The sequence below is a fragment of the Cetorhinus maximus genome, chromosome 18, assembly GCF_964194155.1.
Source record: "Cetorhinus maximus chromosome 18, sCetMax3.hap1.1, whole genome shotgun sequence".
Classification (NCBI taxonomy): domain Eukaryota; kingdom Metazoa; phylum Chordata; class Chondrichthyes; order Lamniformes; family Cetorhinidae; genus Cetorhinus; species Cetorhinus maximus.
Window position 1 is genome coordinate 101,501,855 of NC_135896.1, and position 17,270 is coordinate 101,519,124.

The window sequence follows — 17,270 nt, forward strand, 5'->3', positions numbered from 1 at the left end:
CTGTTAAGGATCATTAGCATTCTGGTGAACAGGGTTAAATTTACCTTTGGCAATTAAGCGCATGGCGAGCGGGGCCCATGGGCTGTCAGTTCCCTGACAAGTGAAAGTTGGGAGTGTTGAAGTGGGGTGGTGGGAGATCAGCCATTTCACAGCCGCCTTCCGCAGGAGGGACAGGAGGAGTTCGCAAAGTTACAGTCAGAACATGGGCCAGCAAACTGTGGCATTTTTTTGCCAACTTCAGTGAAAAACAACCTCTTGGACAGTGGGGCTTTGGCGTGTGAAGTATATAGATGGCAGAGCTTTGAGTTATCGGAGATTTTGGCCTAGTTTTATTTTATTATGAGTAAACTTACGGATTCCTGGTATGGAACGAGGTTAATGCTGTTCTCTCTAGGAGCAGTATAACTCTGCCTTTATCATTTTTTAATGGCGATCACAATGTTGGGTGTGTGACCAGAGGCAGCATTTTCAGGGATAGCAGCAAAAACGCCAGCCCCTGTCATGTAATCAGAAGGGCCTCACATGTCACTTTGTCTAATTGGCCACCCCCTTCCCACCCAAAGAGGAATCTCATCGACTTCCGGATGCTGGCAGACTCCCATCCCCCGGACTAAACTCCCCCAAATAAAAAAAGATAGCAGCAGATATTCATTTCTTTTCCATTCATTCCTTTCTCGTTTATACTTTATTTTCTGGCTCTTTTTAATTCGTGCTTCTAATTAGTTCCTTCCATTTAATAGTTTGAATGGTTACACTTTTTTGATCATCCTTCCATTCCCCCCAATTAATTAGCCTGCGTGCGATCTCCGCATTCCTGGTCTTCCTGATGTCTCACCATTGGATCTTTTTTTTTCTCTGTAGGGTAATTTGCTGCTATACCCACTTACGGGTTCACGATTTAGCTGACTGGAAGAATAAAGACCTTACACAACGCTCAGGAGCTGCATCTTCACTGGACAATATCAGCGACACTCTGTCAAGCATTTTGAAGAGCAGAAGAAAATGGGTAGTTTGAACAACAATGCTACAGAGCGATCAGAATTACTATATTGATCAATATTCTCACTTTTATATCAGGTTTACCGCACAGAGGCACAGTCTACAGAAAGGTTGTGCCTGATAAAAAGTTTGCATTGTCTTTAGAATTAGAACACATTCTTACAAAAACGGATACTGGCATTTCTTGTGATAGAAATATTCACAATCTTCCCTGTTTCAACAGACAACAAGGATTAGAACATATAGAAAAAGTATGGAGAGAAAACCCATCTAGATACTCTGTCCATCTCTTCCACTCAAACGAGGAATTGCAGTGATGGCTGGTGGACTAGATTTATTGGCTTGTGAATATGTAAAGATTTAGTCACATTATTTAGCCATGAAACAACCACTTTACCACCTTGTAGGGAATTTACAATGGAACCAGAGCCCTTGAGGACTTTTTGCAAAAGACATTGCCCTACAGAGTTCAATCCTGAGGTTATTTACCAAGGAATGAATGGTTGAAAGAAATTACATTTTTTTGTAAATAAAATAGATTTATCTCAACAAAATAAACAGCAATTAGAGTCGTTATTTTACTAATGTGATGATAGCAGGAAGACACTTTGCTTTCCAAAATGTATGGCTTATAAACTCATTCTGTAAATAACCCTCAATGTCACATTTTCACTTGTAAACTTTGGTAGGGAGCATTACTGATATAATAAATTTGCGTTCTCTGTCAACTTGGCGATCACATTGGGCAGAATTTAGCCCACGGTTGGCAGGTGGGCCCCACCGGCTCGGCGGTGGGCGGGCAACCGACCCCCGCCACCGAAACGGGGCCCACCCCCATTTTGAGTGGACGGGCCAATTAAGGCCGGCCCAGCGGCCTGCCCGACAGGAAACGCTATGCGCTATGCGCTCCCTGTGCAGGGGGGGGAGGGAATCCCCATCTGTCAACGTGTGCTCTTTCACGCATGCACACGACAGAGCGCACTGCTCCCTGAGACCAAGGCCAGGATTTTGCCGTCGGTGATTTGGGGGCGGGGCCCGCTCGCCGACAGGAAAATGATGCGGGATGAACCCCCGACATCATCCCGCCCCATTTAGATATTCAGGAAGGCAGGTGGACAGCGAAATCAGCTGTCCGCCCGCCGACCTGTCAGTGGCCAATTGAGATCATTGACAGGCTAATTAAGATAATTAAAGACCTGTCTGTCCAACGGAGCCCCAGCAGCTTCTGATAATACATGAAAACTCATCCACTGGTGGGATGAGGTTTCATGTCCGTTTTAAAAAAGTTTCATAAAGTTTATGTGTTTCTTATTAACATGTCCCATCTCGTGTGACATTGTCACATGAGGGGTACATGTTAATAATTTTAATATTTTTCTATTTTTAGAGTTTTTTTACCTGTCACTAATCTCTCTGAGACAGGACTTAGTCTCAGGGAGCAGTGCGCTCTGTCGTGCGCATGTGTGAAAGAGCGCACTCTGACAGATGGGGATTCCCTCCCCCCCAGAACAGGTGCATAGCACTTCCCGTCGGGCAGGCCGCTGGGTGGGCCTTAATTGGCCCATCCACTCAAAATGGCGGCGGGCCCCGTTTCGGTGGCAGAGTTCGGCTGTCCGCCCACCGCCGAGCCGGTGGGGCCCGCTCGCCCACTATGGGCTAAATTCTGCCCCAAGTGCTGTCTCAGGGAGATTACTGACAGGTAAAAAAACTCTAAAAATAGAAAAATATTAAAATTATTAACATGTCCCCCCCAGCTGTCCATCCACCTTCCTGAAAATTTAAAGGGACTGGGATGACATTGGGGGTTCCTCCTGACATCATCCCGCATCATTTTCCTGTCGGCGAGCGGGCCCCACCCCCAAATCACCGAGGGGAAAATCCTGGCCATTATCTATTTGAAAGTTTCAATCTTCAAAAGTGTCTTAGCAAAATTTAATCAAGTAAGAATCTTGAGATAATTCCCAAGTTGTGCACATCTGTCCGGTAATACGTAGTTCAGATTATTGGCTTCCCTGGTGCTCCATTCTCTGCCGTGCTATGACCTTCAAGCATTCGTCCCTATTTGGAGCAGCTAATTGAATCAAATTGAGAAATACGTGGCTACAGTACATCACTTTGCATGAAATATGTTTGGGCTGTGTAGATTGAATATTTGAGGAAGTCAGAGTTCAAATCCCAAGTCATTTCCAGTTGAATTATGTTAAATCAAGTTATAGGTAAACTTTTATGTTATCGCCTTTAAATTGCACAATTATCTTACGGTTAAAAGTGTATTTTAAACCATTAGTTTAAATATATATTGGACACAATTTCCAGCGCACTTTAAAATTCAGAGAAATTGTCTACTGCTACATTTTAATGTCTACTTGTACACTGCAAACTTTGTTCAGTAGGGTGAGGTATGGTTGACTCAATACAGCCATGGAAAGACATAAGTACATAAATGTATTCAGTGCCCTGAAAAAAGTGGTCCTGCCAAAGGAGATATGAGGATAGGAGAGGAACCCAAGCCCACCTCTCATTGGAATACCTCAGAGGACTACTGCATTTGTGTCAGGTGATAGCATTCTACAGAGAGGCTCACAACAGCTGTCCTGCTGCTATTCATTTTGTGCAACATATATCCTTGTGTATTTCTAAAAATAAATCAGCCTAATGCTGCTTTGCCTCTTAATAATGTGGACAGCAAAAAATAAACGTTATAGACTAGATAATTCAAATAAGAAAAATGATTGGTGCTTCCTGTAACCTGAGAAGATTTAGGAAGCAGAAAATGAACACTAAAATGGGCTGTTATAATGGACAGAGCTGAGGTGTTATTGAGACCGTCCACCAGCCAAAAGCCAAACTAATTTATTAATGGATTGTTGCAAACAGGAAAAGAGCTCTCAAGAAATTAGTGGTATGAGACTTTAGTTATGCTAAATAAGCCTATAATTGTGGCGTATTAAATTGTTTGCTTATTTCCTTTCACAATAACCAGGTGACGGCATTCCATGCATACCATAAGTAAATAAATATGGTTCCAATTACGCTCTGAAAGGGAGGAAAGGATTCAGTGAGGCAAACTTTGGGCTCACTACATAAAACAATGACAAATTTTGTGAAGTAATTACAGGGTCTTGTCCAGGTTAAGCATGTCAATACATCCTCTCAAACTTCTATACTAGAAAAGAACAGATTGCAAAGGAAGGAGCAGTCTTACACTTGTGCCTGACAAGTGTAGAGTCAAGCTGTGCCCTGTTTACCAGTCTGGGAAACAGAAGTGCTCTGCTCAGTAAAAACGGATAAAGAGAATCGTTATAAAGACTGAGATTTTGTCTCTGATGTACCCACTTTGATCTAATGATGTTTGCTAGTGGTCTTGATGTGGTAGTCATCTGTTTGATGTAAGTCTCAGAATTTAAAATATACTTTATGAACACCATTTACCTCAAGTGATTTGTTTTTTCCCCCTTAAAAACAATCTATATTTTTGCTTTGCGGCATCAAATGTTGAAAAAAAAAGCCTGTGTGAAGGCAGAACAAACGCCAACCTCCTTTAACATGATGAACCACATGACAACAGAACAAAACAAAGACTTGTGAACAGAAACCTCTGTGTCATCCACATGAAGCAAAATAATACATGGCATTTTCAGTTCTTAATGTTCTGTACAGGCAGGTGCCGATCAGTCTTTAGGAACCAGTGTCTCATCAACATACAGGCTGCACATATTACTCCATTTCATAGAAAGAAGTAAAGCTTAATTCCAGTACATGCTGTTGTTACAGCAATAACTTGCCCAATTCATCTTTATTTTCAGAAGTATACTGACTTCAGTCCAAAGCCCACAAGGTATATCTGACACCCTATATGACATAATTTCTTCACCCTCTCCAGCTCAATAATATTGCAAATGTCCATCGGGTTCTCATGCCACCATGTTTCGATATTCTTATAACACAAACTGAAGGATAATTGGCTATCATCTTTGACGCATTGAAGTTTCTTAGAATAGAGAAATAATTGAGCTTTTTCTACCCTCCCTCATATACAATTACCATATAAAATGTTCAGCAACATGGCACAGCCAGTGCTTATTAAACGATGAACTGCTTTCATTTAGTAGATGCAGGAATAACACGAATCACAACATATGCTGATGGTGTGCAATCTTTAGCTGTGAACATGATAAAATGTGTCATTTTGTCTACAATGCATCTAGTTAAAGGAGAAGGTTGTTCATCTGTATCTCTCCACAATACTATGATAGTGTGTCCACTTTTCTTTTGTTCTCATATTTTATGTTTTGTAACCTGACCATGTGCAACCTCAACCCTGAGATGGGCTTCCTATTTTAACCATCACCAAGGCTGCTGGCTGCCATCTCTGCAACATGAACTGTCTCCCCTATTCCTATCTATTACAGCCACTGAAGTCCTATCAACATTTCCATTATTTTCAACGCCCTCCAACTCCCTTCTCCGTGTTCTCCTGAAATCTACTGTGCATAGACTTCAACTTATCCAAAATTCTGTCATTTGCATCCTGTCTGTCTCCCTTATCCTTGACTCCTGGCTTTATCAGCCTCACCAGCTTCCAACTCTGATTCATTTAATTCAAAATGCTCATCTTTGTTTACTAATCTGTTGGTTTATTTTGTGATTCTATGAACATGAATCAGGATATCTGGCCTATCTATGCATTATTTACCATTCCCATAACCCAGTTAATGTCCGATCTTCTTCTGACTCTGTGGCTTGTGCGTGGTCTCTCATTCCATGTCACTTCCTGGTCGCAAAACCTTCAGTAATTTACACTCTAATCTCTAGAACTGACTTTCTAAACCCCTCCACCATGTGAATTCTCTCCCTATTTTCAGCCACCTCCTTAAATCCTTTTTCTTGCTTTTGGTTATTTTCCCCTAACTCTCCTATTACTGCTTGACATCTGTTTTTTTTTCTCTGTGAAGCGGCCTAGAACATTTCAAGATGCTAATATATGCAAATAGTTGTTGCCAGAGGCAATCCAGAAGCTGATATTTTGCCTAAAATGTCCTCTTCCTTCCATGAACCTTTCTTGTTGTGACATTATGAACTAGGAGTATTGTCTAAGACACAGCATATTATGGAATGAAACCAGCAGCTCTAACCCAATGCATTAGTTGACATGCATAATTCTGCAAATATGTAATACTTACAGTGTACAGCCAAGACAAATGTACCTGCCTATATTCCAACAATCTCTTCACATTATAATCACAGACTAACCTTATAGTGCGGTTTGCATCATCTTGTTCATGGTCCTGTAAGTCATCATGACTCCCTGGGATTAATATTTCAGAGTCGTGGGATATGGACTCTTCCATGTCATCGTTAAGTGCACTGTTTTTTTCACTGTCATTGTCATCACTTCCCTCTTCCATTACCACATCTGATTCTGCACCAGGGCTAAGCAAATCTATCAAAATTATGCAAACCACACAAACCAATCACAAATTTTGCTGGTGATGCTAATTCAACATTCATCTAATACCTAGGCAATAGTTAAAGTGATACATGTCTAGGGTTCCAGAGACTTTATAAAAGTAACATATGTAATAGTAAGATGCTGAGGGAGCATTTCCTCTTGACATTTGACATCAGGTGTACAATTTATTTACAGTTTAAGTGATGTCTGAACAGGTTCCACAGGTGATGGCTCACCAAATCATGTATTTGCATGAAATATTCAAGTAAACTATTGTGCCAAAAAGAGTTAAGACTTTTAATCAGAAAAATACTTGATGTAAACACTTCTTAATTGTCACTCCAAGACTTGAGCATACAAATCAAGGCTGGCACTCCAGTGTAACCTTGAGGGAGTGCTGCACTGTTGGAGGTGCTATCTTTCAGATGAGATGTTAAACCAAAGCTCCCATCTGCTTTCTCAGGTGAACATAAAATAATCCCATGGCTCCTACCTTGAAGAAGAGCAGGGGAGTTACCCCCAATGTCCTGGCCAATATTTATCCCTCAATCAATATCACAAAAACAGATTATCTGGTGTTGGGAAAACCATATCTTCACAAACTGGATTTTTCTTCTAAAATTTGGAAGGACGTTGCATTATGTGGACACTTAGATGCTGACCTGGGATTTTTTTAAAGGGTCATAAGTTCACCTTGGAACCATCAACAAGCATGGTTTAACCAAGCAATCACCTGGCCAGCAAGGTACTTCAGGAAGCGCTGTTTGTTTGTTTTGAACTGCAATCACTTTAATTGATGGGGGGAAAAATTTGGCAAAAGCACAGGCAAGTGACTTACTGGACACCACATGGCAGAGACAAGCTTTAAGTTTTGAACCTGTTGTTTTGTGAATTCAGTCTTGTTGGGGAATAAGCTGAGCAGGAAGGAACCCTAACTCTCTCTCTCTCTGTCTTGGTTGAAATTCTGTGTGTGGTTATAAACCTGTGGCCAGAGAATCTTCATCTGAATGTAACTTGTCTGTATTTTGGATCTGCAAAGCTGAGACAGGAAGAATTTGTCCAACTCTATGTTCTCCTCCACGCCGAAGCTCCATTGGTGAGAGCCTCCAGATGTCTACCAGGACCAGCAGCCCGCCTTCACATGAGTGAACTCCAGATCAACAGCATCAAGATCTTGCAAAATTTATCATTTATTTTATAATGCCTATCCTCTAAAGCTCATCTCTGCAGAGAGACCCTATTTGTTTGTCCTTTGTTTGTTTTTGTGTGTGCGCACGCACGCGTGTGTGCTGGGGTATTTTTAAAAGCGAAAGATATTTATACATCCAGGTTACATTTGTGTGTTAACCAGTTCTAACAACTTATTTTAAGGGAAAAAATGTTTTGTAATAAATCAATCATTCTGAGTTAATTGAAAGAAGCCTGGTTAAGGACTCTTTTATTCTGGGTCTAACAGTTGTGAAGGTAAATAATTGGCCATTTTGGTGAGTGAATTAAACCTGAAACTAATGGTGTGACCTGTGGAGTAGTGGCTAGATAAACTGCGCATTCCTCCCATTCCGATCGTAACACTAGTCACTATCACATTGCTGTTTGTGGCAGTTTGTTGGCTGCCACATCTCCCACGCTTCATTGACTCTAAAGTGCTTTGGAATGTCCAGTGTGTAGAGTAAAGGGTCAACATGGTAACATCTGGAGCACCTGATACTGATAAACTATGATGCAATGTCACATGACTAAGAGGCTGAGACCTGGTGGGAAGCAGAAGTACAGACTCGTGTCGAGTGACTGAGATGTATATAGATCTGTAGATAAATGAGAATGTTTTTACAGACAGCAGTTCTTAGGGTAATGAGCAAACCCTAAAGAAACCCCACTTAGACCCCAAATTCAAGACGATACATGGTGACAGTGGTGGTGGCAGCAGACAGAACGTAAAGACCCAGAAAAACTCCTGCAGACCTGAAAGACCTACAAATCCTTGGAAAAAGAATAAGAAGGAAACCGATTAAGACCTGCCTGAGAACAGAGCATTGTGGGTATTGCAGATGCAAGCAGACACACAGGCCCAGAGTCCAGACAGCAGTGAGTACAGATCACAATCTACAAGCCAAACTACTGAAGCAGTAACAGATCCAGAACTGAGGGTAAGCATGGAGTCCACAGTGCCACTCCCAGAACCATTCTGAAGTGCTGAAGGCTCACAACAGGCTCAACACTGGGAGAATTGGAAGAAGATATTCTCAATCGGTATAGCTTCCAGTTTGCCTAGGAAGCCTTTGATGAGGCTTTGAGCTTATATGAGGAAGTCCTCCAGGTATTCGATTTGTACTTCAGTGTTTGAAAAATATTGATTAGTGAGCGAGCGGTATTTAATAAGAGGAGGCAAAAACTGGCCGAATCCACACTCTCATTTATAAATGACCTGTACAGACTTTCAGAAAATTGTGACTATGGGGATCCTCAGAGATGAATTAATACGCAATCGTATAATGGTTGGGGTCTTGGATGAAGCCCGATCAGATCTTTTGCAAATGAGGGAAGATTTAACTCTTGCAAAAGTAGTACAAATAATGCAATAGACTGAGCTTAGGAAGCAAAACAGAGTCGGTGTTTGTGGGGAAAGTGATGTCCTTGTGAAAAAATGAGTGACACCATTCAATACGTCGGACAGTAAAGAGAAAGCATAGTGAGGCAAAGGCCTGTGAAATCGGGAAAAAGTGCACCAACCGCCATTTTGAGATGCTGTTGGTGTGGCGGGAAAACCTGATACAAAAAGGGAAGAATGTCCAGCAGGGGGTGCTGAGTGCCACAATGGGGGGGATGTTTGGACATTTTAAAATAGTCTGCAGATCCAAAGTTCCTGCAGCTCATAGGAAGAAAGAGATAACAAAACCAAATAAAATCCAAAAAGTGGAAAAGCCACAGAAAAAAACAAATAACCTCCTTAGGAGAAATTACTGAAACAGAAAATAATTATTGGAGCATTAAATTAGAAGTTGATGGTCACCCCACAGAATTCATGCTGGATACTGGTGCAGGTGTTTCAGTGTTACCCGATGAAGTTAAATGTCTTAAACATATCATTTTGCAGCCAACCTCCATCCAGTGGCAAGGTCCAGGGAGAGAGTGTGGGTACGAGATCAACAGAACGAAGACATTGTTATAGAAAGAGCTCCACAACCGAGATCTTATGGAATTGAGACTGAGCAGGGAAACATCAAAAGGAACCGAAGAGCCTTGACATCATTGGGAAGGAAACCAATGGAACCTTGGACATACTATTTAGATCCAGATAGAGACAAGGAAACAGAAATAAGTAGAAACATGAAAACCACCCAAATGGAAGACACTCCTATCGATCAACAGAATGCAGTTCATCCTCAACCTCAAAATGAAATCAGGACCAGATCAGGGAGATTGGTCAAGGCACCACAGAGACAAACCCTGTGAAGTCTGAGACTTTGGAGGGAGATGTAGGGGTACGTATATAGTTGGTGTAAAGACTTGGGGGGAGATGTAGAGTAAAGGGTTAACATCAGGAGGACCTGACACATTAATTTATTCATTCATGGGATGTGGTTGTCACTGGCTGGGCCAGCATTCATTGCCGATCCCTAGTTGCCCTTAAGAAGGTGGTGGTGAGCTGCCTCCATGAATCGCTGCAGTCCACTGCTGTAATTACTGATGTGCCTGTGATGCAATGTCACATGACTGAGAGATTGGGACCTGGTGGGAAGCAGAACCTCATGTAGAGTTACTGAGTTGTATACAGATCTGTAAATAAACAAGAATGGTTTCTATGAATGACAATCTGTGTTGGCATTCTCAGGGTAACAGGCAAACCCTAAAGAAACCCCATCTAGATCCTGAACTCAAACAAAACACAGTGATCATGAAAGGCACATTTTAAAAGCAAGTCTTTCTTTCTTTGAATGAATTTCTTTCTCAATGAATTTCGGGCTTGGCACGATACTGAACTCTTCTTCCGCCGCCTTCGTCTCTGTGCTCACTTCTTTGGGCAGGAGTCCTCTCCCCATTCAACGGATCCTTTTACCCACCTCCAATATTCTCCCTCCACCTGGACCCCTCCCTCTGGATTCTTACCTTCTCTTGATCTTTTCATTGAGAACTGTCGGCGTGACATTAGTCGTCTCAATTTCTCTGCTCCTCTCACCCACTCTAACCTGTCTCTCTCTGAACTTGCAGCACTCCGTTCCCTCAGGTCCAACCCCAACATTATCATCAAACCTGCTGACAAGGGTGGTGCTGTTGTTGTCTGGCGCACTGACCTCTACCTCGCAGAGGCTGAGCGTCAACTCGCAGACACTTCCTCCCACCTCCCCCTGGACCATGGCCCCACCACTGAACATCAAGCCATTGTTTCCAGGACTGTCACTGACCTCATCTCCTCTGGAGATCTTCCTTCCACAGCTTCCAACCTGATAGTCGCCCAACCTCGGATGGCCCATTTCTACCTCCTACCCAAAATCCACAAACAGGACTGTCCTGGCAGACCGATCATGTCAGCCTGTTCCTGCCCCATGGAACTCATTTCTTGCTATCTTGACTCCCTTCTCTCTCCCCTTGTCCAGTCCCTTCACCTACATCCATGATTCCTACGACACCCTACATCATATCAACAATTTCCAGTTCCCTGGCCCCAACCGCCTCCTCTTCACCGTGGACGTCCAATCCCTCTACACCTCCATCTCTCACCGGGATGGTCTGATCGCTCTCTGTTTCTTCCTCGAACAGAGGCCCAAACAATCCCCATCCACCAGTATTCTCCTCCGTCTGTCTGAACTTGTTCTCACACAACAATTTCTCCTTAAACTCCTCTCACTTCCTCCAAATAAAAGGTGTGGCTATGGGTAACCGCATGGGCCCCAGTTATGCCTGTCTCTTTATGGGGTATGTGGAACATTCCTTGTTCTAGTCCTACTCCGGCCCTCTCCCACAACTCTTTCTCCGGTACATCGATGATTACTTCGGTGCTGCTTCATGCTCTCGTCTGGACCTGGAAAAATTTTATTAATTTTGCTTCCAATTTCCACCCCTCCATCATTTTCACATGGTCCATCTCTGACACTTCCCTTCCCTTTCTTGATCTCTCCGTCTCAATTTCTGGTGATAGACTGTCCACCAATATTTATTACAAGCCTACCGACTCCCACAGCTACCTCGACTACAGCTCCTCACACCCCGCTTCCTGTAAGGACTCCATCCCATTCTCTCAGTTCCTTCGCCTCCGTCGCATCTGTTCTGATGATGTCACTTTCAAAAACAGTTCCTCTGACATGTCCTCCTTCTTCCTTAACTGAGGTTTCCCACCCACGGTGGTTGACAGGGCCCTCAACCGTGTCCAGCCCAACTCCCGCGCACCCGCCCTCACACCTTCCTCTCCCTCCCAGAACCATGATAGGGTCCCCCTTGTTCTCACTTATTACCCCTCCAGCCTCCACATTCAAAGGATCATCCTCCGTCATTTCCGCCAATTCCAGCATGATGCCACCACCAAACACATCTTACCTTCACCCCCCCTGGCGGCATTCTGCAGGGATCGTTCCCTCCGGGACACCCTGGTCCACTCCTCCATCACCCCCTACACCTCAACCCCCTCCAACAGCACCTTCCCACGCAACCGCAGAAGGTGCAACACATGCCCCTTTACTTCCCCTCTCCTCACCGTCCAAGGGCCCAAACACTCCTTTCAAGTGAAGCAGCATTTCACTTACACTTCCCTCAATTTAGTCTACTGCATTCGCTGCTCCCAATGCGGTTTCCTCTACATCGGAGAGACCAAACGCAGACTGGGTGACCGCTTTGCGGAACACCTTCGGTCTGTCCGCAAGCATTACCCAGACCTCCCTGTCGCTTGCCATTTCAACACACCACCCTGCTTTCATGCCCACATATCCGTCCTTGGCCTGCTGCAATGTTCCAGTGAAGCTCAACGCAAACTGGAGGAACAGCACCTCATCTTCCGACTTGGCACTTTACAGCCTTCCGGACTGAATATTGAGTTCAACAATTTTAGATCATGAACTCTCTCCTTCATCCCCACCCCCTTTCCGATCCCCTTTTTTTCCAATAATTTATATAGATTTTTCTTTTCCCACCTATTTCCATTATTTTTAAATGTATTTCCATCCATTATTTTATCTCTACCTTTTAGCCTATTTCAAACCCTTCCCCACACCCCACCCCCACTAGGGCTATCTGTACCTTGCTCGTCCTGCTTTCTACCCTTAATGTCACCTATTAGCACATTCCTTAGATAATATCACCACCGTCAACACCTCTTTATCCTTTTGTCAATGACATCTTTTTGCTATCTCCACCTATCACTGGCCCTCTATCCAGCTCTACCTGTCCCACCCCCCTTAAACCAGCTTATAGTTCACCTCTTTTCTATTTTTTCTTAGTTCTGTTGAAGAGTCATTCGGACTCGAAACGTTAACTGTGTTCCTCTCTGCAGATGCTGCCAGACCTGCTGAGTTTTTCCCAGGTATTTTTATTTTTGTTTTGTTCTTTCTTTCTTTCATTTGAGGTGCAGAGATGGGTGTAAGTTCTTACCTCCATTAATAGCCACTTCACCAAGGCAATTATTTGGCACTTTTGGGGCACAACGTTTATGACAGTTGAATTTGCAATCTAACAGAAAAGAAACCAAAGATTTTGTTAATAATAGACGAACAGCTCACAGGATATTATTTATGAAGTTCTTGAAACTGCAAAAGTGCAATGATTTGGTTGGCTAAGAAAAGGCAAATATGGAAATCATGTTGATAACAGTTAATTTGAAAAGACTTATTACAATTGAACATGACCATATTGTGTGAAAAATCAAGCAGTCTGTGTCCTGAGTCAGTTCAGTGATACAGCACACTGTGAGTTAGTCTGCTGCACAATGGAAACAATGGAGAAACATGGAATTAACCCCTGATCTCCAGTCAGTATCCATCAGAGATTCGAGAGAATGAATTGAAGGGAGCTACTTCTCCAGAAGGAGAGGTGAGTTAAAATAGTTACACTTGAACAGAATTGATCAATATTTCTGTCAAAAATTTTCTGACAGTTGGCTCAAGAGCAGCGACCCAAACCTCAGGGAGAAGGTTAGTGTCTGTTTAATCCCATCAGGAATAACAGCATGAAATAGCACCTAAAAAATGCATCTTGGCAAAACACTCTTTTACTTTTCAGTAATGAAGCAAATAAAAGGAGCATAAAAGAAAGAACATTGATAAGCAATTTAATTAAAAAACATGAAGTCCTGACAAGAAAAGCCTTTTAGTGCATCATGGCCACTCTGCAAAATTATTGTAGTGTCCTCAGATTATTGGGATGACTAGCAAGGTCAGCAGTTTATTGCCCATGCCTTGTCAGACTGAAGGAAGTGGAGTTGGACAGTCAGCTTGAACTGTGTCACGTATGCTGTTAGGTAGGTAGTTACAGGATTTTGAGCCAATGACCAGTAAGGAATGGCAATATTTGCCTATCTGAGATGATCCTGATTGGAGGGGAAGTTGGAGGTGCTGATGTTCCCATGTACCTGCTCTCTGTGTCCTTCTAGATGGCAGAACTCATAGGTCTGGGAATTGGCAAAGAAGACTTGGTGTCTTGCTACACATCATTCTGTAAATAGTACTCATTACAACATGGGTGGATGGGGTGGTTGTTTAAGCTGATGGATGAGGCATTGATCCTGTGGATCGCTCTGTCCTGAATGGTGGGGAGCCTCTCCAGTTTTTTTGCAGGCACCCACCTGTCTAGGCCAGTGCAGGGCATTTCAAAGCAATTTGGGTGAGCCTTGCAGGTGGTGAGGAGGCTTTTGAGGAGTCGGAAAGTGGGCCACTTGTCACAGAGCACATGGTCACTGACCTAATCTCACAACCACACTCTTTATGTGGCTGATTCAGCTGAGTTTCCGGTCAATGATAACCCTTCAGGATGTTGATGGTGGGGGATTCGATGATGGTAATGCCATTAAATGTTAAGAGAGGTTGGTTAGGCTCTGTCTTTGCAGGTGGCCATGTCTCTGAAGTTTTGTGGCACAAATGTTATTTGTTGTTTAGCATCCTGAGTCTGGATGTTTTCCAGGTCTTGGTGAATGTGGCATGGACTGCTGCATTATCTGAGGAATTTTGAATGAAGCTAAGTGCTGCAATGATCGGTGAAGAGCCCAACTTCCGACCCGATGATGAAGAAATGTGATGAAGCAGCTGAAGGTCGATGAGTAGTAATTTGCAAATACAGAACTTGAGTATTGTTGAAAAATGAGACATGCCAAAGCTTTTCGTCTTGGATTCATTAGGACACTTCACAAGAATATCAATATAAGGGGAAAACAACAACTTATACTATATGAGAAGAGAGTGCTGATTGGTTGGCAAGTGGACTCTGATTGTTAGAGGCATTGTCATGGAGAATGCAGCAGTGAATGCATCAGGTTCACAATGTGGCGCATTTGCCTGTATTGGAAGCCACATATATTAACACACAGGGCCCTGTTCTTTGCAGACAGTAAGAACATGTATGCACATTGCGCCTATATCAGCTAAACATAATAAATGACAGCCATTCGCTGACTCATTCCTCAGGGCAATGCCTGGACCAATCAGGATCAAGCTGCCTGGTTTACATTTCAAACAATGCTTGGCAGTTAACCCTCAGTGAATTATCCATGGCAACACCTCTAACAATCAGAGTCCACTTGCCAACCAATCAGTATGCTCTTCTCATACAGTATAAATTGTTGTTTCGTCTTTATATTGGTATTCTTGCAAAGTGTCCTGATGAGTGTAAGGGAAAAAGCTTTGACACATCTCTTTTTCAGCAATATTGAAGTTAGATGGGCACAAGACACTGTCCTGATTATGCTCAATAACTCCAGTCTTGATTTCCTCAAATTATCAAGGTTATTATGACTACCTTTTAGACACTCTAAAACTTTTGACTATTTCTATTGAGTCTTCCAGGGTGATGGTTGTGACAGGAACTACCCATTCCATTACTTCAAGTTGAGGCAGGTAGTGATAGATTTCTGGATGTTCACTGGTATGAATTTCTGCTAAGACTCAGGGGAACATGCAAGCCAGTTCCTAATAAGGGGCATCATAATTACAGGTGAATTGTCAATAGAGATAACCATTCAAAGGCACTGGTTCATCAACACAGCCTCCCAAAGCTTTAATTCACATAAATGAATTATGAACTGGAAAACTCTGATTAGTAGCTCAAGACCTCAACCACATAACAATATATGTTTTCACTTTTTTCTTTATCCCTCACAGCTTCACAAAAAAAAATCCATCACAGCAGGTGCTTGGCAAAATTAACATGCTTGAATTTTTACTCCCTGCAGCCAAGGGTATAAAATGCGAGTACAGTGATACTTGCACTTTCAATTCACATAAAGGAGTTTCAAGTATGTATTTATGCAAAGGGGGCAACAGTTTGCGATTTAGCTCTGCCATGCATTATATGCTAGAAGTGTGAGACCCCTTTGGGCAGCCATTTTATAACACTTGGGCCTAGCAGACTGTGGAGAGTAATATCAATTCAGTGTGAAGACTAGTTCCAAAAATGCTCAGAATTTACTTCAGTGTCTATGTAATGGTCTCAAAATATTAAAATATACTGTCTAACGGATCAAATTCTGCCCATGTTTGTAACTTAACTACAGTTTTCACCTACCTATTTACTGCAGCCTTAACTTTGGGCTATAATAGGATTTACAATCCCAACTGGGTAAAAATTTGCAAGGTACGCTTTCAGGCATTCAAATATGATTTTAAGAAAAGCAAAATCAAAAGTTTCTAGAAACGTTAAGTCAGGACAAAAATTAATAGTCACTTAGGCAAATGCAGATTAATTAAGGAAAGCCAATGTGCATTTGTCAAGGGCAAGTCGTGTTTAACTAACTTGCTGGAGTTTTTTGATGAGGCAACAGAGAGGGTTGATGAGGGTAATGCTGTTGATGTGGTGTACATGGGCTTCCAAAAGGCATTTAGTACAGTGCCACACAACAGACCTGTGAGCAAAGGTAGAGCTTATGGAATAAAAGGGACAGTAGCAATGTGGATATGAAGTTGGCTGAGTGACAGGAAACCGGGAGTAGTGGTTAATGGATGTTTTTTGGACTGGAGGAAGGTTTAGCGAAGTTCCCCAGGACCCCTGCTCTTTCTGATATACATTAATGAGATAGCCCTTGGTGTACATGACACAATTTCAAAATTTGTGGATGATATAAAACTCGTAAGCATTGTGAACTGTGAGGAGGTTAGTGTAGAACTTCAAAAGGACATAGGCAAGTTGGTAGAATGGGTGGACAAATGGCAGATTAAATTTAATGCAGAGAATGCAGAGATTGAATTTAATGCAGCAAATGTGAAACAGTACATTTTGGCAGGAAGAACGCAGAGAGACAACATAAAATAAAGGGTACAATTCTATAGCGGGGAGAGGTGGGGGTGGGATTGCAGGAGCAGAGGCACCAGGGTGTATATGTGCATAAATTATTGAAGGTGGCAGGACAGGCTGAGGGCACAGTTAATAAAGCAGACAGTATCCAGGGCTTTATAACTAGGGGCATGAAGTACAAAAACATGGAGGTTATGTTAAACTCGTACAGCCTTGGGAACAGAAGCTGTTGTCGCAGTTTTAATGTCCAGTTCCTGAGCCAGTCCAATACCCTGCTGGAGAACAAGTGTAACTCCAGAGTGCTACCCTCAAACTTGAGTCGGGGCCGATGTTATTCTGTGCTCTGTGGTGTGGTCAGGGTTTACACTGTTGTGGTCGCAGCCAGGCCAGGTTT

At 42.7% G+C, this 17,270-nt stretch overlaps 1 protein-coding gene across 1 annotated transcript in view; it reads right to left on the reverse strand.

The window, feature by feature from the left end:
- The window catches only part of LOC144693400 (serine/threonine-protein kinase D1), a 193,290-nt gene that overhangs the window by 45,317 nt on the left and 130,703 nt on the right, over positions 1-17,270 (reverse strand). The window contains exons 5-6 of the mRNA XM_078563280.1: positions 13,031-13,108; positions 6,253-6,442 (exon numbers count right to left, since the gene is read on the reverse strand). Coding sequence (XP_078419406.1) covers positions 6,253-6,442; positions 13,031-13,108 — 268 coding nt within the window. The remainder of the gene's footprint in view (positions 1-6,252; positions 6,443-13,030; positions 13,109-17,270) is intronic.